The sequence below is a fragment of the Dermacentor albipictus genome, chromosome 1, assembly GCF_038994185.2.
Source record: "Dermacentor albipictus isolate Rhodes 1998 colony chromosome 1, USDA_Dalb.pri_finalv2, whole genome shotgun sequence".
Classification (NCBI taxonomy): domain Eukaryota; kingdom Metazoa; phylum Arthropoda; class Arachnida; order Ixodida; family Ixodidae; genus Dermacentor; species Dermacentor albipictus.
Window position 1 is genome coordinate 517320669 of NC_091821.1, and position 23028 is coordinate 517343696.

The following is a 23028-nucleotide window of genomic DNA, read 5'->3' on the forward strand; positions in this document are numbered from 1 at the left end:
CTTCAACAAGACCTTGATCGAATCTCCCATTGGTGTTCCTCATGGCAAATGACGTTAAATACAGATAAATGTAAGGTGATTACCTTTAGTCGTAAATGTATGAGTTCTTCCTTTAACTATATGCTTAACAATTGTTCTCCTTCCAGCACACCCTTATATAAGTATCTAGGCGTCTATCTTACACCAACTCTTTCATTGTCATGTCATATTTATTTATTTATTATCATACTCTCAATGCCTGGGGGCATTACAGAGAAGAGTGGTGATTATTACAAATGAATTCGTTGACAATATTCTTGAAGTTTTTGGCATCAGAAATGGCAGTGATGGGTGCAGGGAGGTGGTTCCAGTCATTCGTAGTTGGTGGTAAAAAGGAATCAGAATAAACGTTGGTGCGACAAGTGGGAACAATGATCTGTGCGTGACGATATGTATGATGGCGGGGAGATTAGTTCATCCTTAAGTGTTTCGTTAGTGTAATAAACCTTATGAAAAAGGCATAGGCGAAAGTATTTACGACGTAAATCTAGGTTAGGCAAACCAAGGGTTAGTTTCATTGACGAGACACTTGCATGGTGAGAATAACTAGGAAGAATAGAATGAGCAGCTCGGTTTTGAATGGATTCGATGGTATTTTTTAGCTTTAGAGTAGAAGGGTTGAAAATGGAGCATGCATATTCGAGTTTAGGCCTCACTAATGATTTGTACAGAAGTAACTTGACAGCTGCAGTTGCCGACAAAAAATTACGCCGTAAGAACTCAACCATGCGATTAGCGTTACCGTAAAAGTAATTTATATGAATGTTCCAGGTGTAATGTGGATGTGTGTAATGTGGATACCAAGGTATTTGTATGATGAAACATTTTCTACAGGTATGTTGTTAATATTATATGTAGGAAGGGTGGTATTTCTGACAGCACAGGACAAACGCATCGCCTTACATTTATTAGAATTGAGCTTCATTTGTGATTTAGAACACCATGATGTTACTATGCAAATGTCTGGTTGAAGAGTATCGCAGTCACCAGGGTTGGAAATGACACCATACAGAACACAGCCATCGGCAAATAACTTGATTGATGATTTAGTGTGGTCTGGGAGGTCGTTAATATAAATTAAAGATAATAACGGTCCTAGAACTGACCCTTGCGGTACACCGGAGGTTACTCAACCAGTGGAAGAGAAACATTCGTTAGCATAAACAAATTTGAATGGTTAGACAAAAACACTTAATCCAAGCAAGCACGTTAGGATCAATGTTGAGGTTACTTAATTTAGTTAGGAGTAATGCATGTGAAACAGTATCGAAAGCTTTGGCGAAGTCTAGAAAAAGGCAGTCAATAATATCGTTAGCATCCATCGCCTGGAATAAATCAGTAGTGAATGCAAAAGTTGTGTTTCACAGGAAAAGTGTTTTCTAAATCCGTGTTGGTAGGGTGTAAAAAATAAGTGTGACTCGAGAAACAAAACCAGGTGTAAGTAAATTAAGTGCTCCATTAATTTGCAGGGAACGCTGGTTAGGGATACAGGTCTGTAATTAAGTGGGGAGTAATGATTACCAGACTTATGTATGGGAATCACCATCCTTGCCTTCCAATCATTCGGAAGGATGGCGGTTTGAAGTGATTGAGCAAAGATTTCGCGCAGAATTATAGATGAATAAGTAATAGTTCCCTTAAGAAATTTCGAGTTGATACCATCTACTCCAGTGCATATAGAAACTTTTGAGGTCTGTATCAACTTTACAATGCCATCAAGGTCAGTGGTAATAGGAAACATTGGAAAATAATGTACATCAGGAAAAACAGCACTTGCGCACAGCACAGAATTCGAAAATACAGAGATGAACATTCAACACTTCACAACAGATGCTGCGATCAACAGGTTCGTTGTTGAGATCGTACAGTTCAATGGCACTAGATTTTTACCGTTGACCACACTTCAAAATTTCTGTGGGCTGTCTTTCAAGAAAGAAGGCAACGTGTGCTCATACCATATTTACTCACATAATGATCGCACTCGCATAATGATCGCACCTCTGAACTTTGTTGTCAAAATTCAATTTTTTTCTTTCCTGTGTAATGATCGCACCCTGAACTTGTCTCAGCGATATGTCGTGTGCCAAGTCTAACTAATGATGATCATGCTTACCACCTGTCAAATGCTATGCGAATGACTCTTAAAGACATACGAAGCAGTCTGCACACACCCAACATTCTTAAGCAGATGCCTCGTTTCATTCCTTTTATCACTTTCCGCACTTCTATCAAAAAAAGAAAGCTACAACCAAACTTGCCTCTGGTTTATTATTTGTAGGCTTCATAATGGTTTTGGTGAACAACTACAAAATAAAGGCGCCTTTCGATTCTTCTCATCTGCATTCATGGGCACGCAACAAATAGCGAACGGTAACCATAGTGGCCACATTCACACTGATATGTTCGAAATGTACCCATTCATATGTCGACGCTTGTAACGCAGCTAAGGTATTCACCCACCCTTAACGGAAACATGCCGTATTAGGATAGCAGTGATCACAAATGCTGCAGTTTCTGCAGCATGCCCGCCATGTGTTTCTATGTAACTGGCAGCTAAGCGCGCCCATCTGTTCCCGTCCCCTCAAAGTGAACATGGCTACGTTGTTGTCGCAAACTTGCCGATATTAACGATATTATTCATTACTGATACGGAAGAAACTGTTTCAATGCACATAATGCACTCACGAGAAGAAAAATAATCGCGTTCGGCTTGCTCTGCCAGCTGCCATTTTTGTTTTGGTGTCCCTCACTGACAGCGGCAGCCGCCTGCTTGTCATCCCGCAGCAAATGCGGGATGAAAAAAGAAAATGTTTCTTTTTGTGGGAAATTTAACCCATCTAATGATCGCACCCCTCAATTTGTGTCAAATCTTTTAACAAAAAAGTGTGATCATTGTGCGAGTAAATAGAGTAAAATGTTTTTCTTCCGACTCAGCTACAGCATTCTTGTAGTCGCTCACTGCTATTGTGTAGCATGCCAATGTTCATCACTGCCAGTTATTTTTGCTCGTTGGAAACTGTTTTCTTTTTGTTCAGTAAATGTTTAAGACGCCAGTTGAACCAAGGTACGCGAGAATTGGAATAAATATGTTTTTGTGGGATGTACCGGTCAATTAAGGAGTTGGCTTTTTCTTTGAATATTGACCAGTTTTCTTCAACCGATCGGGAGTAGGAACTTGGAATGTAGTCGATGATGTTCGTTATTAATGGCGGCAAAATCAGCAATTTTGTAACCATGAACAAATTTGGACGAGGTAACAGACGGGATGGTTAACTGCAAATAACACAGGATTATACAATGGTCGCTAATACCCGGTAGGTAAGTTAGAGGCGAAACATATTCCGGGGATTTAGTGAGGATTAAATCTAGGATATTAGCCGAGTGTGCAGAACATCGAGTAGCCATCAGAATAAACTGGTGCAGGTTAAAATCGAGGCAAAGGCTGATGAATTCGGAATATTCAGAACAGCATTCGTAGGTTGAAGGGGGATCAGTATGCCAGTTAATACCAGTAAAGTTAAAGTCCCCGAGGAGCATTAATGGCGTAGAAGGGAGCCATAAAATCTGACTATTTAAGGCATCGGGAAGGTCTGGACAAAATGTGTTATGTGAAGAAGGGGGCCTGTAAACGACGAATATGATGAAATTGTTGCGGTCGAAGCCTACGTGCGTGCACACTAGCTCTAATGGTGACGCAAGCTCAATTGCAGCAGTGGTAATCGAATCACGAACACCGATAAGTGCACAGACACGACACCGCACGTCACGGTCATGTCGATAGAAACGGTAAGCACCCTCACATTCCAAAATTTCACGGTCTTCAATTTTGCTAGACTGCCATGTTTATCTAAATATAGCAATATCGGCATTGCATGTGTTGATGACAGAAGATAAAGCATCCCGCTTGTTGCGAGATGCTTTATTTATTTCAATACAAAAGATGAATATTTTTGGCCACCGGACCATGACTCTGCTATGTTTGTGGATTGCTGGGGCCATCAGAAGGTGTATTTAGGACAGAATTTGTTGAACGAAGTTTGTCGATGTAGATTTCGCAAACTCGATCAGTTACCAGACAGTAAACATAAGTGTTTTTGTCAATTTGTAGACGGTTAAGGCGCATCTTATATTTCTGTCCGCTAGCCTTTCCAAATTCAATCAGCTTTTTAGGTCACAAGCGTGTGGCATGGCAGAAGTCTTGGCTAACAGAAATGCCAGAGCCTTTGAATTTTTTTTGCTCAGTGAAAACATTTTGCTTGTGCTTTGAGGACGAGAATTTTATGATTATAGGCCGGTGTTTATTTACTGTGTAGGGACCCAGCCTGTGGGCGCGGGAAATGGCTTTATCTATTGAAGTTATCTGTAGTAAACTGGTAAGGCAGTCTCGAATTTTAGTTTCAGATTCGGACCAATTCCCAGCTGGGACGTCAGGAATCGCATAAAATGTCAGGTTGTTCCGGCGAGAGCGGTCTTCCAGCTCATCCAACCGAGAAGTTATTGCTGCAGTTTGGTCTCGCACAGCTTCCTCAAGCACAGTGAAACCTCGTTAAACCGTAGTTAGCCAGAGCTTGGAAAAAGTACGTACTAAACGGTATTACTGTTTAACCGAAATAGTATGAGATCGACCACTTACCTGTCAAAAACGGAACTCAGAGAGAGTGCGATGAAAGGGGAAGAAAACATGGAGTATTTATTCACTTCGTGCGACAGAAGTGTTATTTTTATTTGATGCCGCGGCGGCCCAGCAGCGATGACAGTGGCCTCAAACTTACTGAAGCTGTGAGCCAGCTTTTCAGCCAGCCCCCTCTTCTCGGCAAACACTCACATGGCAGATTACTTGTTGGCGTTACGTATTCTCCGTGCACGTGCGCGATAGCGCTGCAGAAGTCGCGGTGCGCCTTTTTAATTGCGGGGTGCTGTTCTCATCGCGACGATAGCATTCATGAGGCCGACGTAGTGCGCAGCTTCTTCCACTGTCGGGCCTGTATCGCCCGTACTGTTGCTTTCCATGTCGTCCTCATCATTGTCGCTAGCTGACACTTCGGCAACAACAGAGACAACGATGGCGAAAAGTCAAACCTCGTAGCCGACATCCCTTCGCAGTCGCAACAGCGCTGCCGAGCAACTTCTTCGCATTCCGAATGTCAGACACCGTAGTCAACAGCAGATTCCTCTTGCATGCCAATGGCAACTTCTTCATGTCACGTTTGATAGCACGAACGATGTCTAATTTTTCTTCTATGCTGAGCATCCGGCGTCTTTTTTTATCTGAGCTTCGGCACAACACGAGTTCTCGCATGCACGTCGCCACAACGCTCTCTGGCATGTTGCCGAAATGATGTTGACATTGATGTGGCTTCACGCGCGAACGCACAGGGTGCTTAGAGGCTGTTGTTCCAATCTATGAGGCTTGTTGTTCTGCTGGGCCGCCCGATGGAGGCGACGCACCGCCATGTTTGCGCAACGAAAAGTTGAAACACTACTTGTTAACCAATACATACTCAATAAGCTGGTACGGTTTATGCGTATACAAAACGCATTATGTTCAATGACCGCTGAGTCGGGGATTTGACTGTATTACTTTTAAAACGAAACTACTCTTTAAGCGGGTACGGTTTAACGAGGTTTTACTGTACTCTCGGAAGATCATCACCATTCTGATTTGCTTCATATGATTCCACCAAGGATTCAACTGTTGTGAGCCTACTGGCTAAGTTGGAAACTCTTTCTTCTAGTTCTTGCTGATTAGCTCGGACGTCTGATAGCACCTCTGATCCATCTGACCACATCTGACCACATCTGACCTCTGATCCCTGTTACCTTGGTATGGCATTCGTCAGTTTTAGCTGACAAGGCGGCAATGGCATCTAGAATCACCTTTTCAGAACCAGAGTTCGGGTCCACATCCCCAGCTAACATAAGCAATTTAACAACATATATTCACTCAAAGAAATCGCCAAGAATCACCAGTGGGCCTGAGAAGAGCAGCAGACAGATATTACTGGATTGCTCAGCGTGCAACGACGGGCGTTTACCAACCTGTACAAGAAATGAAAACATCCAGCCCACTGAAGTGGCCCAATGAAGGCATCGCTCTTAAGTACGTCCGGCTGACTGGTGTTGTAGGCGATGGGAATGCCCAGCCGAAGTGAGGCACAATGTACACTGCGTCAAGGATTGATGACATGGTGTTTCCTCTGTAGTGTTGAACTCTCAGGTAACACGGTGACAAAGTCACGACGATAGCTTCGTAAAAGGAATCCAAGGGCTGCCACATGCTGAGGAACGCCAGAATCTGTACAAGAAACGAAAACGGATTTTGAAGCGGCTGCATGGCTGCCGCTCCGTCCAGGCCACTTCAATGGCCTGATGAAGGCGTTGCTCTTAAGTACGTCCAGCTGACTGGTGTCGTAGGCAATGGCAATGTCCAGCCAAAGCGAGGCACGATGTACGCCACGTCAAGGGTTGATGACGTGGTTTTTCCACTGTAGTGTTGAACTCTCACGTAACAGGGTGACAAAGTTAAGACGATAGCTTCGTAAAAGGAATGCAAGGGCTGCCACGTTCCGAGGAACGCCAGAATCTGTACAAGAAACGAAAACGGATTTTGAAGCGGCTGCATGGCTGCCGCTCCGTCCAGCCCACTCACACACACACACGTACACTCGGCTATTTGGAGCGTAATCTTTATGATGCTCCTCGAACTACTTGCGAGCTACCACGTTGATGCGTGTACTTGTTTGTCTTTTTCGGGTGGCCACTTTTCACCATCTAACAAATGTTAGCACTCAGCGTGGGACGTGCCTGGACATATCGAAAGTTTCTCGAATGTTATCTATCGTTCTTTTGGCTGTCTGTTGTCACTGAACCTTGTGTAATCTTATTTGATGTACGTGCGACGCGAATGGTGTAGAACTTTCTGAACGACACGCGGGCACCAGCGATTCCTCTGGAACCTTCGATGACCAATGTATAAAAGCCAACACGCTTGACCTGCTGATCAGATTTCGCCAACCGCTGACTGTGTTCGCCGCTGTCAGCATTCTTTAAGTGTAGCTTGTTTTTGTGGGCACAGGTTCACCCAATAAAAGTTACTTTCACCTTTCACAGTATTGCTACTGTGTTCTTTACCGTCACTACCACGTGACATCTGGTGGAGGTGCTGGGTAGCGATGGTAAGAACACAGCGAAGCTCACCCAAGCCATTCTGCAACACAGCCAGACAAGCCACAGGAGGACAACTGCCTACCACACACAGACAAATGGTCTTATGAAGTGCCTGAATAAGACCCTCGCTGACATGCTAGCCATGTATGTCGACGTCGAACCCAAGACCTGGGATGCCATCCTGCCATACGTAACCTTCGTTTATAACACGGTGGTGCAACACACCACACAGATTCTGCCGTTCAAGCTGGTTTACGGCAGGAACCCGACGACAACTCTCGACGCCAGGCTGCCGCAGGTCACTGACGAAGAGAACCTTGACGTCGCTACCGATCTCCAGCACGCCGAATAAGCCCGACAGTTCGCCCACCTGCGGATCAAGAACCAGCAGAGGACTGACAGCTTACACTACAACCTTCGACGACACTACGTCAAGTACCAGCCTGTCCACCATGTTTAGGTTTGCAACCCGATTCGCCCATGTGGACTCACTGAGAAACTATTACGCAGCTATTTTGGACCCTACAAGATCATCCGGCGCATTGGCCCACTCGAATATGAAGTTGTACCTGACGGCATTTCGCTATCACAGCGGCGCCGCTCATGACCTGAAATAGTCCATGTTGTGCGGATTAAGCCATTTATGAGCACTAACGAACTTTGGGGCTTTACATAGCTGAACTTTGAACTTTTTTTTAGACTGTGTTACTTTGGACTTTGCTTCTTTGTTGCTTCGTTACTTTAGTTTAATAAATGCCCTGTTAGTTTTTAGCTCCCCTGTTTGGTTTGCAGCATCGGAACGATGCTTTTTGAGAGGGGAGCATTGACAGATTTGTCTTTTTTGGGTGACCGCTTTTCACCGTCTAACAAATGTTATCACTCAATGTGGGATGTGCCCGCAAGTATGGAAAGTTTCTCTAATGTTATCAATGGTTCTTTTTTCTGTCTGTTGTCGCCAAACCTTGTGTAATCTGCAGGGTGTCTACCAACCGGGAAAACCAAGAATTCTCAGGGATTTTGAATAGTCTGGAAAAACTCGGGGAAAACTCGGGGAATTTGTGCCTCTATCAGGAAAAATTAGCGGTAATTTTGTTGAAAGGGTCGAAAGTCGCGGTAATGCTGGCTTGAGTAACAAACAAGAATCGTAATAAATCATCTTTGACGCCCTGTCATCGGCTGGAGGAGTTTCCAGTGTAGTCAACGACCGACTTTCCGGATGCCCGATAATTTGAACGGCTTCACGGCACCACCATGTACCCCATAGAGTCAGTGTATCAGAATGGCTGAAATTTCGGACGCAAGAACCCTTCGCCGTCCGATTTTCCCGACTTTTTGCCGTGACCGCACGTCCGAAACGGCAATAATCAAAGCCACCACCACTGCTGATTTGATTACCTTGCTGCCTCGAACTGGTGCTCTCGCACGCAGATTCACTGGCAGCCATAGTCATCACTGCAGCAATGCTAGACCTAGCTGCTTCGACGTTCGCTATTAAGCTTCTTGCCGTTGGGTGTCGCGTTTTTCATTGGAAGAATTCACTTCTGTCAGCAATGGCACCACCTGGACCTTTGTGGTCCTCGCGATTGGCTTAGAAGCTAGAAAAGCATAGTGCGTTACATAATGCCGGTTCCCGAAAGTCAGCATCGCCTCTTTACAAAAATGTTACTTGGTGTAGCATACGCAAAAGTATTGCAGTGAAGCATAACAAGAGTGGGAAGGGGCTATTGCCACGGGACACAGTATGTATTTCTTAATTATACACGCTAGCATCCGGTATCTCCTATTACTGTACGAGCACCGATATGCTTATTATGTGTACCGACAGCCCTTCAGAGCGTTTCTGATGTGCTTGTGGCGGTTTGAGCCCTTAAGGGCAGTAAATGACATGCATTTATTTTTTCCAACTGGCCGACTTTTCGGGTGTTTTTGCAGCCCCTAGGGAGTTCGAAAAATCGGACGTGGTCTCTGCAACTGACCAAGAAGATGCTTCAAATGGTTCATGGGGTGAACAAGTGGCAGAAGGAGTACAAGAACACAAAGGAAATATGCATTGGGGAATGAACGGGAAAGGAAGCATGCTGCCACCGTTTTCAAGGAGCTTGAGCTCAAAAAACAAAGTGTTGGCTGATGCCGAGATGTAGGTGTCCCTCATTCAAACCAAAATAAACTCTTTAAAGCACTGAAACACAACACTCAGGCGTCGTCCATAGGCTGAGAGTATGTCAGGACAGTTGTGGTTGACTTACGAGCTGTTGAGAGAGAATCTCAATTGTGACAAAGTTGCGGCCTCATTCCATTGAGCTTGCTATCAGTTTATAGATATAGCTCATATTCAAAAATATTTCCTTCTGTATGCATCTGTTTTATTTGTATTTGAGGATATTTGACTCGATGTGCAAATTTTTTTGAAGACATTTTATTTGCTGTGAATTTTACTAACCCCTCTTTTGTATTCTCTTCTTGAATAACATAAACACTACTTCTTAGTACTGAAACTGAATTAAGTATTTTTTTTATATATGCTCATGAGAGTAACAGTATCGGGCGACGTGGTTTCAGCCCGTCTTGATATAAAACATAGTTTTGCATCACTCAGGGAATTTCACAAAGGCACTCGGGGAAAACCTGGAAAACCCAGGGAATTTGGAAATATCATCTTGGTAGGTACCAGATGATTTCATTTATGTGCGACGCTCATGGTGTATAACTTTCTGGATGACAGGCAGGCGCCATAGATTTCTCTGGAACCTTTGATGACTGATGTATAAAAGCCGATGCGCTTGACCCGCTGATCAGATTTCGATGACCACAAACTGTGTTCGCCGCTGTCGCCACTATTTAAGTGTAGCCTGTTTTTGTTGCCATCATCATCATCAGCCTACTCATGTCCACTGCAGAACGAAGGCTTCTCCCTGCGATCTCCAATTACCCCTGTCCTGCACCAACCGTTTCCAACTAGCACCTGCAAATTTCCTAATTTCATTGCCCCACCTAGTCTTCTGCTGTCCTCGGCTGCGCTTCCATTCTCTTGGTGCCCATTCTGTAACCCTAGGTCCAACAGTTATCTAACCTGCGCATTACGTGACCTGCCCAGCTCCAATTTTTTTTCCTAATGTCAATTAGAATATCGGCTATACCTGTTTGCCCTCTGATCCAAACCAGTCTTTTTCTGTCTCTTAACGTTATGCCAGCATTCTTCGTTCCATTGCTCTTTGCGCGGTCATTTACTTGTTCTCAAGCTTCTTTGTCAGTCTTCAAGTCTCTGCCCCGTATGTCAGAACCGGTAAAATGCACTGATTGCACACGTTCCTTTTCAATGATAATGGTGAGTTTCCAGTCAGGAGATGACAATGTCTGCCGTTTGCAATCTATCTCATTTTTATTCTTCTGTGAATTTCCTTCTCATGGTCCGGGTTCCCTGTGATTAATAGACCTAGGTAAACATACTCCTTCACAGACTCTAGAGGCTAACTGGCCATCCTGAACTCTTGTTCCCTTGCCTAGCTATTCATCATTATCTTTGTCTTCTGCATATTAATCTTCAACCCCGCTCTTACACTCTCTCTGTTAAGGTCCTCAATCATTCGTTGTAACTCGTCTGCAGTGTTGCTCAATAGAACAATGTCATCGGCAAACCGAAGATTGCTGAAATATTCGCCGTCGATCCTTACTCCTAAGCCTTCCCAGTTTAATAGCTCGAATACTTCTTCCAAGCACGCAGTGAATAGCATTGGAGAGGTTGTGTCTCCTTGTGTGACCCCTGTCTTTATAGGTATCTTCTTACTTTTCTTGTGTAGAATTAAGCTAGCTGTGGAATCTCTGTAGATATTACCCAAAATATGTAAGCGGTCTGTACTCTTTGAATAAATAATGCCTCTATGACTGCTGGTATCTCTACTGAATCAAATGCCTTTTCGTAATCTATGAAAGCGATATAGAAAGGATTATTGCACTCTGCGGATTTCTCGATTACCTGATTAATTACATGGACATGATCCATCGTAGAGTGTCCCGTTTTGAAGCCAGCCTGTTCCCTTAGCTGGCTAAAGTTCAGTGTTGCCCTCATTCTATTGCAAATTATCTTGGTGAATATTTTATATAATGCGGGGAATAAGCTTATGGGCCTCTAATCTTTCAATTCTTTAACATCTCCCATTTTTTGGATTAGTATACTGTTTGCATTGCTCCAGTTTTCTGGGACCCTTGCCAGTTTTCCAAGCAATATGTCTCCTCCATTTTTCATAAAATCAAGTGTTATTCTGTCCTCTCGTCTCGCTCTTCCACGTTTCATGTCTTGTCAAACCCTTCTCATCTCATCGCTAGTTCTAGGAGAAGTTTGTGTATCATGTTCATTACTGTTTCTAATGGATTCCTCCTGATACTGTACAGGTCAGTATAGAATTCTTCCGCTGCCTTTACTATACCTTCGAGACTGGTGATGATATTACCCTGCTTATCTTTCAGTGCATAAATTTTGGTTTGCCCTATACCAAGTTTCGTTATCGCGTCTTTCAGGCTGCGTCCGTTTTTTACAGGTTCTTCAGTCTTTCTCATGTTATAATTTCGAACATCACTTATTTTCGCCTTGTTGATCAGTTTTGACAGTTCTGCGAATTCTATCTTATCTCTTGAGTTGGACACTTTCATTCTTTGTCGTTTCTTTATTAGGTCCTTTGTTATTTGGGAGAGCTTGCCTACTGGTTGCCTTGGTGCCTTGCCTCCCACACCAATTGCTGCCTCAGAAGCCAGCCTAGTTACGGTTTCATTCATTACCTTTATGTCATCTTCATCTCTCTGTTCTAAAGCTACATATTTGTTTGCAAGTACCAGCCAGAATTTGTCTGCTTTTACCCTTACTGCCTCTAGGTTGGCCTGTTTCTTCTTGACCATGTTAGCTCTTTCTCTCTTCAAATTGAGGTGAATCCTAGCTCTCACTAACCTGTGATCACTGGACTTTGCCCTACTTATCACTTCTACATCCTGCACTATGCTGGGATCAGTAGAAAGTATGAGATCAATTTCATTTCTTGTTTCACCAGTTTTGCAGGTCCACTTTCTGTTCCTACGCTTCCTGAAAAAGGTGTTCATTATTCCCAGCTTATTCCTTTCCGCGAATTCTACCAGCATCTCTCCTCCAGCATTCTTTGAATCGATGCCGTAGTTGCCAATTGCATGTTCACCAGCCTGATTTTTTGCCACTTTTGCTTTGCACTTTTCTTATCGCTAATTCAACATCTTCTTAAAACTGAACTACTTCATCATCATTGTGACCGGATGTTGGAGCGTAGGCTTGTACTACCTTTAATCTATACCTCTTATTAATTTTGATAACGACTACTGCTACCCTCTCATTAATGCTGTAGAATTCATCAATGTTGCCCGCTATGTGCTTATGGATTAGGAATCCTACCCTGTACTGCTTCTTATCTGGGAGACCTCTTTAGCAGAGGACATGGCCATTAGTAATCACTGTATAAGCCTCACCAGTTCTTCTAATCTTGCTAAGGCCAATGATATCCCAAACAATGTCTGATAATTCCTCAAAAAGTCCTGCTAAGCTAGCCTTACGGGCCAGAGTTCAGCTGTTAAAGGTTGCCAGGGTCAGTTTCCATTGGTGGCCTGCCCGGGTCCAGATTCTTAGCACCCTCTGCTGCGTTACAGGTCCGATCGCCACCTTGGTTAGGTGCTCCACAGCTGCTGGGGACTGAGGGCCATGGGTTAATTGTAGGAACAATGAGGGCGGAAGTGGCCGAATACTGCACCTGGGAGGCGAATTCCTCTTCTGGTGAGGGAATGTCTTTGTTAAAGTTTAGTGGGCCTTCACAATTTGGTTGTACCAGGATTAGTATAGCCCCACTCGCTCTCGGCATCTTTTGCCAGTGTCGGGCATCACTCCAAGCCTGCAGGTGTAGTGTACTGGAGGAGGTCAAATTCAAGCTCGCCATGGTCAGATTTAAAAAAAAAATAAAAAATTGTAGAAAGATTTGAAGTTCCGGCTATCTCAACCAAGCATTCAACATAGCTCAGTCAGACAAACCTGCGGGCGGTGAGGCTACCTTATCGCCAAAAAGTACAGCGCAGAGAGCCCTACATGCCTAAGAGATCCGTTGATTTATCCGCGATTGGCGGGTTTTGCTGATTGCCATATTTTGCATGATATAGTGTCATTTCTCAATGGTCTTCGCATCGTGGTTCCCGAATTCATGGTTCCCACATGTCCGCTGCTTTTGCATTTCAGTAGATGACACATACACTTGTGGTCTTTCCAGTTGGTGTTGGGCAGTGACACGGTGCCGAGCCTGGGCAGGCTGCCGCTGGCCTACCTGAGCCTGTTTATGGGCAACGACACCGTGTGCATCGAAGTGAGCGTCGCTGAAGTTGGGCGGCTCATTGCCTCCCTCGAGGCGGCACACAAGGTAGGCATGACACCATGTTCTGGGTATCCAGGGAGACGAGCACCCAGGATTTATTGAGCCGTCATTTTTGTGCAGTGAAATCGCGCAACCCCCCTCAGCTTATCATGCGTAGCACAGATGTCAGACGTACGATAGATCCTTTTTTGTTACGATAAATAAAATAAAATAAACTGTGCAGTTATTTACAGATGTGTTATAGTGATGACTCCCAAGGTTACACATTGTAACAAAAGTAAAGCATATAAATACTGACACAGTGGGCTTAGGAAGTCTGTTTAAAGTTTCGACCATACTTGAGTCATTTTGGTAGTCTTGGTTGCCTCAGTGGCCTCCTCGGTGCTGGCGTTTGTGGCAAACTGTCACATACATCCGCGGCTGCTATATCACTAATATTTGGTGCTGCATCATCTATGCGCTGAGCAAATGTTGAGCACTCGGGTTCCGCGCTGTTGCCATTGGGAATGAAGTCACGTTGGAAGGGTTCCCCAGTCCGTAGCAAGTGTTTGTGATTGTGCCAAAGGGACCCCTTCTTGCGCAATGAAATGGCATGGCCTTGGGTATGTTGACAGTGTCATAACCTGTGCTTTCCTGGCCCACGTGCCGGTCTGGATTTGCACGACATTGCTTTCGTGGAGTGCTCCTAGTGACCGCGCAGTGATTTGAAGCTTACGATGATGGATGACTCGGTGGGCGGGTCTACATTGGTAGTCAGGCAGCAGTGACCGTAGTTGGTGACCCTGGAGGATCTCTGCTGGCGCCCCTCCACACTCCACAGGAGGGGCCCTGTAAGCCAAAAATGCCAACCAGAAATCTTTGTTTAGCTTTGGTAATTTTCTTTAGCAGTCTCAGCACCACCTGTACTCCCTTTTCAGATAACCTATTTGAGTGTAGAAATCCCGGACTTCAGGTAATGTATTCGAACTCATTAGTGCGCGAAAATGAGGCAACTTCTCTACTAGAAAACTAAGGACCATTGTCTAAGAGAACCTCCATTGGTATGCCATAATGAGCGAAGATAGCACTAGTCGCGTCAGTGGCAGTTCTGGCTGTAGTGTCTTGGAGGCATTCTACTTCTGGGAAGTCGGATAAGGCGTCATAGACGCACACGTAAGACTTGCCGCTGTAGTGAAAGATGTTGATTCCTACACAATACCAAGGCTGGTCTGGAGCGGGATGCATCACAAGTGGCTTCTTCAGCTGGTTATATTCATACTTTTTGCATGCAAGACACTTCCAAGCGAACACCTCAATTTCCGAGCTCATGTGAGGCCAGAAGACGAGACGACGAGCCTAAATGACCTTCGCGAATCCTCTTCAGAGCATCTTGCCTGATACTGCTTTGCATTATTATCTTGCACCCCTTGAACAGGACATCTTTAACATGAGAAAGCTTGGATGAAAAGGGTTTCAATGGACCATTTATTGAATCACCCATTCACCCAGATGCTTCCATGTTTCGTCACTGAGAAGTGAAGATACTGCACTTATGGTGTGCACTTCTACATCATCAGTGCTAACAGCAACAGTGCACCCATTAGTGGGTACTCGAGACAGCATGTCCGCGAACATGAGCTGCTTCCCTGGAACGAAATGCAGGTCGAAGTCATATCTAAGCAATCGCATAAAAGAGCGCTGTAGCCTTGGTGGCATGTCACTGATCACTTTCTTACATATAGCAATCAAAGGGCGATGTTCGGTTTCAATGACAACCTTGTGGTTGTACTCAATATGGTCGAATTTTTCGCATCCAAATGTAATGGCTACTGTTTCTTTTTATACTTGTGTGTAACATTGTTCAGTTTCTGAAAGTGTTCTTGATCTGTACGCGACAGGTTTCCATGTGCCCTTGTAGCTCCGCAAGAGTGCGGCACCTATTCCATGCCACTGCGTGACGCATCACACGAGAACTTTCTTTTGCTGAATTGAACACCGACAGCAATGGTTCACTACCCAAACTGTGGCATATTTGATGCCACTCTTCTGCGTGGTTTGGTGTCCATCCAAACACTGCATACCTGATTATGCTGCATAGAAGCTTCATTCTTTCTGTCATTGTTGGAATAAACTTGCCGAAATAATTTACAACACCAAGCATTCTCTGTGTGGCTTGTTTGTCACGTGGCTCTGGAATATGCAGCATAGACTGAACGAAGGAAGGACTCGGCCTGATGCCTTCTGCAGAAATTATGTCCCCTAGAAAGTTTGTTTGGTGACTCCAACAGCGCATTTGTCTGGGTTGAACGTTAGCCCCACATTTTCTGCAGTCTTTGGCACCAACCTCAGTCTGTTGTCATGCTCTTGCCTTAATGAGCACCTCTCTAGTATGATATTGACATATACTTTCCTTCCTTGTAGAGTCTCGAAAATGTAATTTAGGGCCTTTTGGAATACAGTTGCGGACGGCTTTTCGGAATCCAAAAATTTGGACTCTATGGACATTCCAGACTTCACAAACGCACCGTAATGCACTTCATAATGCATTTTCGCGACCGAATTTTTTTGACGAATTTAGGCCCTGAAGTTTGATTTTCCAGACTATATCGCTCGTTCCGAGCCATGCTACCCGATCTAGAAGGCTGCCATGTTGGATTTTCTGCTTCCTTAGCCAGGCTTCACTCCATGTGGCCCGCTCTATAACCTTTAAGATTTAAGATAGATAGCCTTTAAGTTCGCCATGCTTCCATCTTGAAGGCCATGCCCGCTCTTCTTTGGCTGACAAAACATTCCAGGGGATGCCACTTTATTTTTTTCTCTTTTATTTTGGTCAGCACTATCATCATAATCACTTCACGTGGGAGTGGTGTGTCTGCAGAGCGGGTGTCTTTCGCAAAAGTTGCCGCATCTTCTTGCATATGTTCATGCGGCTTCGCATTTGTGTGCACGGTGCCACCTGTGCCTTCAGGAAAGCTAAGTGGTGTGAAGAAACGTTGCTCGTTTCTTCAATCCATGTTGGCGGAGATCGCCAATGCAGTGATGCTCTTGTTGACTGTACATGGAGACGGCGTAAGTCTTGCGCAAATCCAAGGAAATCTGATCGCCTCCAAGCGTAGTATGAGGCAGGACGTTACCAGATATTCTTTTAAGCCGCTCTAAGCATAATTAATTATTTTTTTTTGGCTGAACAAATTTTTCGGACTGTTCAATTTCTTGAACTATATTTCGGTCCCCACGAGGTCTAGAAAATCGGTTGGCAACTGTACTTCTGATGCTGTCGAAAGGCAGTCGCAGAAAATGGCACCGACTGAACGGCGTCGCGAAAGGGCAGAGTCTCCAAGTTTCATTGTGCAGCGTAATCTGGTAGAACCCTGAATTAGCACCTAGGCATGTGAACACTTTAGCACCAGTGAGCTCAGACTCAACGTCCTATCGCCTTGGCATTGCGAAGTGTTCCCGTTTAATGGGTTTGATGATATTATGCGGGTCTATGCACATGCATAGTTTAATGTCTTTTTTTATGCACCCTGACAAGAAGGCCCACCCATTCTGTAGTTCCTTTGGTGATTATGCTTTCCCACTCCAGCTACTTTCGACGCTGTTCCTTCAAGGCCAGTGGTACTTGTTGCTCCAGTTGGGCAACTGAAAGTGCTCTGCCATGCAGTACCATGCAGCGTGGCAGCGCAGTGCCATGCAAAAAATAGGCTGCTGGATACAGCCTATGCCAGAAAAAAGGTGGCGAAATTCATTCACAACATTTCCTGAGCTGCCTTATGATCATCCTGGCTCGTTCATTCGCTCTTTGCTACTGTTGGCATTAAAAAAGCCAAATGTATTGCGATAACTATGTACACGTTTCTGCTGACCATAATAGGTGCTTTATTAAAAGCTCCATGCGGTCATGTCGTAAGCATCACGAGCCTCGGATCTGACGACCAGCTAGCTAGACCGACTGTCTCCAAGCGATCATCCTGGCTCGCTTATTTGCTCTTGGCTATCGTCGGCGTCAACAAGATCATATCTATTGCGATAATTGTGTACACATTGTGCTGACCAGTATAGACTCTTTATTAACCCATTCGCTTCCAAAGACGGCGATCCGCTCGCTGCTTCCGCCAAAGCCAAAGTGCGATAAGCCGGCGGTATGCTGGCCTCTGGAAAACTTTTTTTTTTTAAAGGCCCCGGTAGAAGGCGCTTCCCTTTACATTGTTGCTGGGCTGTTTCATCTTTTTCACGCCAAATGGACATAGTTGTCTACTATTTTTGAGCTTTGTTGTTTGAAAAAATAAGGAAGTTCGCAGTTCCGCTTTCTTTGCCGAGTCATTCGCTGTGCCTGAAGCATGGCATCGTGAAAAAAGAAAGCTCTGACTTGTGAGGAAATTCTCAAGATGGTGTTTCAAAGTGGTGATGAAAGTGACCGGTGAGGACCCAGAAGCTATCTCAGACCAAGAAAGTAGTGGCGATGAGAGTGACAGTGCTAATGCCAGTGATTGTGAAAGTGATGTGTGTGTATCTTAAGGCACTCCTGTCTCCTCCCTGCCACCTTCAAAGAAGCCAAGAAATTATTGGCAGTGGGAGGAAAAAGACAGTTCAGATAATGTCACTAAACTGTCTTTTAGCAGAAGTCCTGCAGTCAAGTAAGCAATCAAGCTGAAAGTAGGTGAGAGTCCCAGTGCTTTGGGTTTGTTCAACGCTCCCCTCGGAGACGATTTTTGGGACATGATTACAAGGCACACTAACGCTTATGCAAGGGAGACACAGGGTTCCAAATGATACCGAGGGGGGGGGGGGATGAAAGTTTATTTCGTGCTATGTGTACATTTATGAGCCAGGTAAGAAAGAGAAGCATCCAGCATGTTGGTCACAAACAAGTGTAATCAGCACACCATTTTTTGTGATGGTGATGCACAGGCAACGTTTCTGGGCGCTCTCCCGATATCTACATCTCCGTGACAAAACCTTACAGCAACTGATGTCAAGCTGGGGAAGCTACGAGCTGTACGGAACTATATCAAGTCCATAGGTAGTGCCTACTCTCCAGAAGAAAGTCTCACTGTGGACGAGAGCTTGATGAAATTTCGTGGTCGTCTCGCATACATGCAGTTCTACCCCTAAAAACAAGCCCGTTTTGGCATGAAGTTTTATAAGCTGTGTGAATCTGCTAGTGGCTACTGCCTGAACTTCTCTGTCTATACAGAAAAAAGTGAGCAAACTACTGCTACCATTGGAATTTTGTGTAGAAAGGTCACCACCATGAACCTTGTTGGTGATCGTCTCGCCAATGGTCCTTTTCCTTCACATTAACCTAGCAGGATCAAACACTGTGGGTACCGTTAGGGTGCACTGTAAGAACATGTCCAAGGAGCTAAAGGAGGGTGATTGCACGGTGGTTTTTGGCCCGGTCTTGGATCGTCTTTGCGACTTTCACGTCCTTCTTTGAACCGTTTGCTCCAACGCTTCACAGTGGCCAATGAAATTCAATGTTCAATGTACACGGCAACAACACGGCGACTAATTTCTTTTTAGGAAACACCTTCAGCTGTCAAAAACGTCATTGCACCACGTTGCTCAACTTCTGGAGCGTGCATTACCGTATTTACTCGCATAATGATCGCACTCGCGTAATGATCGCACCCCTGAATTTTGTCGTCAAAATTCGATTTTTTTTTATTTTCCCGCGTAATGATCGCACCCCGAACTTGCCGCAGCGATATGTTGTGTGCTAAGTCTAGCTAATAATGATCGCGCTTACCATCTGTCGAATGCTACGTCAAGACAAGCCAAGTGGCCTGCACGCACCAAACATTCTTAAGTAGATGCCTCATTTCATTACTTTCATCACTTTCCGCACTTCTATGACAAAATGAGGTACAACCAAACTTGCCTTTATTATGGGTTGGCTTTATAATGGTTGATGTCGACAAAAACAATAAAGGCGCATTTCGATTCTTTTCATCTGCTTTTGCACTCGTGAGCACGCAACAAACCGCGCGCGGCAATGATAATAGCCACGTTTACTCTGATACGTTAAAAGTGTACCCTATTCATACGCCGACGCTTGTAACACAGCTAAGATATTCGCCCACCCTTAGCGGCAACGTGCCGTTTAGGATAGTAGTAAAGACAGATGCCGCAGTTTCCGCAGCGCGTCGGATATGCATTTCTATGTCACTGGCAGCTAAGCGCGCCCACCTGTTTCTGTCCCCTCAAAGTGGACATGGCTACGTTACTGCTGCAAACTTGCCGATATTAACGATATTATTCATCACTGATACGGAAGAAACTGTCTCAATACACGTAATGTACTCACGAGAAGAAGAAAAAAATCGCGTTCGGCGCGCTCGGCTTGTTCCGCCGGCCGCCATTTTTGTTTTGGTGTCCCGCACCCGCCATCTCGCATCCCGAAGCAAACGCGGGGCGAAAAAAAATTTTTTTTTTCACGGGAAATTTAACCCGCGTAATGATCGCACCCCTGAATATGCGTCATTTTTTCTGACAAAGAAAGTGCGTTCATTATGCGAGTAAATACGGTACGTCACGCAATCATGTTCAACCCAGTGTATGAGAGCATTAAAGAACATTTATCCTCACACCTGTGCGTCACTTTTGTAAATTAGAGATGCCTGTGCACTACGTGCATTCCTCGCAGATAATGAACCGAACCATTATTGCGCGGGGTGGGTAGGCTCACTTTCATTTGACTCGGCCTCGTATATTAGAAATGCGAAGATACAATGGAATATACATATGTGAAGGTACAGCTTGATAAAAGGCAAAAATGTGTCAAACAAAGTTCACTGCAAGTATACACAAAACCTCGCAACAAAATATTTAAATATACGTATAAGTCTCCAATAAATCTACATATCTCAGAAACAGTCACTGTACATAATGCGTCAAACAAGGCAAATAAACATGTTGCGCAATCACAGATTCACACAGTCATAGATCCTGCCCCCATACGATCCACTCTCCACGATGTACACGTGCGACGGAAGGCAGCGCACTTCCTCCCTGCTTTTCTCCTTTGCGCACACAAGACTGAGCCACCATTGTCGGCTCAACCACGCCCCCCCACGCTTTCACTCGCACATACAGCATGCGGTGCGCGGTCACGATGTCATCGCCCTTGGACTTTATACAGAGCAAGAGGGCGACGGCAGGAATGCACCTGGAGTGTCCATATAATTGAACACAATAATATAATAAGAGTATCCGGCAAATGAAGTGTCCTGTGGCCCATTACACTCCGCAAAAGAAGTAACAAAATCGAGCTTTCCTCATGCGACAATTCACTGCGCCACAACAATGTCTTTCTTTTTTCCTTTTTAGGGGCGGGGGCACCGAAATAAAAGAAACGCGAACGAAAGTATCTTGGCCAAAATTGAATGCCTACTTTGGGCATCTAATGTGGCTACCGAAGGAGGAATGAGGAGGAATGAACGTTTATTGTGAGAAACAACGAGAAAGTGTTCTTTCCTCACCCTAGGTGGGCGGCTCTCTTAGTCCAGAAAGACGTCGCCTAATGCCGCAGCCCGTGCCAGGTCCACCAGACTTCGCTGATCTTCCAAGCTCTGTGCCTTTAACATTACCTCCCGCGTTTCTTCGATCGCTTGTAGCGGTTCTGAGGCACCATCTTGACTGGTTTTCTCGCGGTGTGGGCACACCAACACCATGTGTTGGAGGGTGTCTGGTACATCACAATATCTGCATAGGTATGAGAATTTGGTCGGGTACATCCGATGCATGATAATTCCATGAACACATCAAAAAAAACATGAGACGCTTGGTCCACCGAAAACGTTACGCATACTGCTCGGTATGTTGCACCGGCGATACAAGACTTTCCGGAGAGGTTGCGCTCCAGCGAATGCGGTGCAATCTGCTGAGTCCCCACACTGATGCCAGCGAGCGACCATTGTTTCTTTTTCTCGTCTGCTAGCCAGAAATCGTCCAGAACTCTGCTAGGCGAAAATACACTAGGCCAAAGAAAACCGAACGCGCACCAAAGTGCGCCGCGCAGTGGTCGAAGCAACACAAGAAAAACACATGCGCTCTGGTTGGCTCTGGCAGCCCGCGGGTACGGTAGTGAGAACAAAAACATTGAAGCGATTCAATGTGCCCTTGCGAATGAAAGTCAAAGTAGAAAAATAAATAAGAACGTAGTTACCTTTGCTGGCTTTAGTGTCTTGACATGGATGCTTTGGCGTAGGTAAAAAAAAAAGTTGGTACAGTCAAACCTCGATATATCGAACACGGATATATCGAATTATTGCGTATATCAAACACTTTCTATATCACATGGAAAATTGCATGCATTTTTAATTCTTTATTTCGAACGGGGCCGGATGTAAAATGGATATATCGAACTCCGCCGCCCCAGACCAAGTGTGCTCTGTTGACAGGAGGCGAGCTTTCCCGCAACGCTCTCGAAGATAGCGGCGGCGCGATGGGCGTTTCAGACTGCTGCGTACGACAGCTGCCCACATCGGTTGCGCCGAAGGCGCCATTTCAACGTAGCGGCGTACACACGCGGCGGCTTGGAGCCAGCACGGCCGCCTCGATCACGCGTGCACCTATGCGCGCACGGCGGGGCAACCCGTGCGCGCGTGATCGAGGCGTCTTGCCCCGCCGTGCGCGCATAGGTGCGTGCGTGATGGAGGCGGCCGTGGAGCCAGTTGGAGCGCTTTGTCGGTGCTGAGCCACACAGCATGTGCATTGAGGACTTCGTTGGCGGTGACGACAGCACCGGAACAGTGGCGGAGTTGACAGACGTGGAGATCGCGGCAGAAGCGACTGCTGAGCGGCCAAACGAAGACGCTGCCGAGGCTGATCCAGCAAGCGCTGATGTTGCCCCGCTCCCGACTGCAACTGAGGCTGTAGCTGCTTTGGTGGTTGTACGCCGCTACTGCGGCGCAATAGAAAGCACTGGACTGTCTCTTGTGGACCGTTTGGACTATGTTGAGGACGCCGTGGTCAAGCACGCGGTTGCCAATATGAAGCAGGCTACGCTGCTTCAGCACTTTCAGCGAACTAAATAAATACTTTGTTTGAAGCTTCGTGTGAGTATCTACTGCGTCACGATTGGTTCATTGATTGATTTGTGCTAGTTTTTGACGCATTTTCTACGTGATTTTACATATCGAATTCTGGCTATATCGAACTATTTTGCTATCACCGCGCTGTTCGATATATTGAGGTTCGACTGTATTTTTGTGTGTGACATGACGCCACAAATGAACCACCGCAACGCTTTGTCTCATCGGACCTCGCTGCGTGCTTTGGCAACTTGTCTGATAGTGTGTTGATTTGGCTTGTCTCATTGTATGATCAGATGTACAACTTTAGAAAAGTCAGTGCACCTTTGGCATCAAATGTTTATAACAATAATAAATCCCCAAAGTTCCGCAATTGAAAATCTAAAACTTTGGAAATGCCAATGCACCTTTCACATAAAAAGTTTATGAGAACT

General features: G+C 45.2%; 1 protein-coding gene across 4 annotated transcripts in view; it reads left to right on the forward strand.

Annotated features, from left to right (window-relative positions):
* The window catches only part of LOC135912451 (COMM domain-containing protein 8-like), a 211299-nt gene that overhangs the window by 100609 nt on the left and 87662 nt on the right, over nucleotides 1-23028 (forward strand). For 3 of the 4 annotated variants that reach the window (XM_065444892.1, XM_065444894.2, XM_065444895.1), the window contains one exon: nucleotides 13476-13622. In XM_065444892.1, the coding sequence (XP_065300964.1) occupies nucleotides 13476-13622 (147 nt within the window). Of the gene's footprint in view, nucleotides 1-13475; nucleotides 13623-15454; nucleotides 15588-23028 lie in introns of those variants that run through there. The other variant, XM_065444893.2, reaches the window with a different exon arrangement.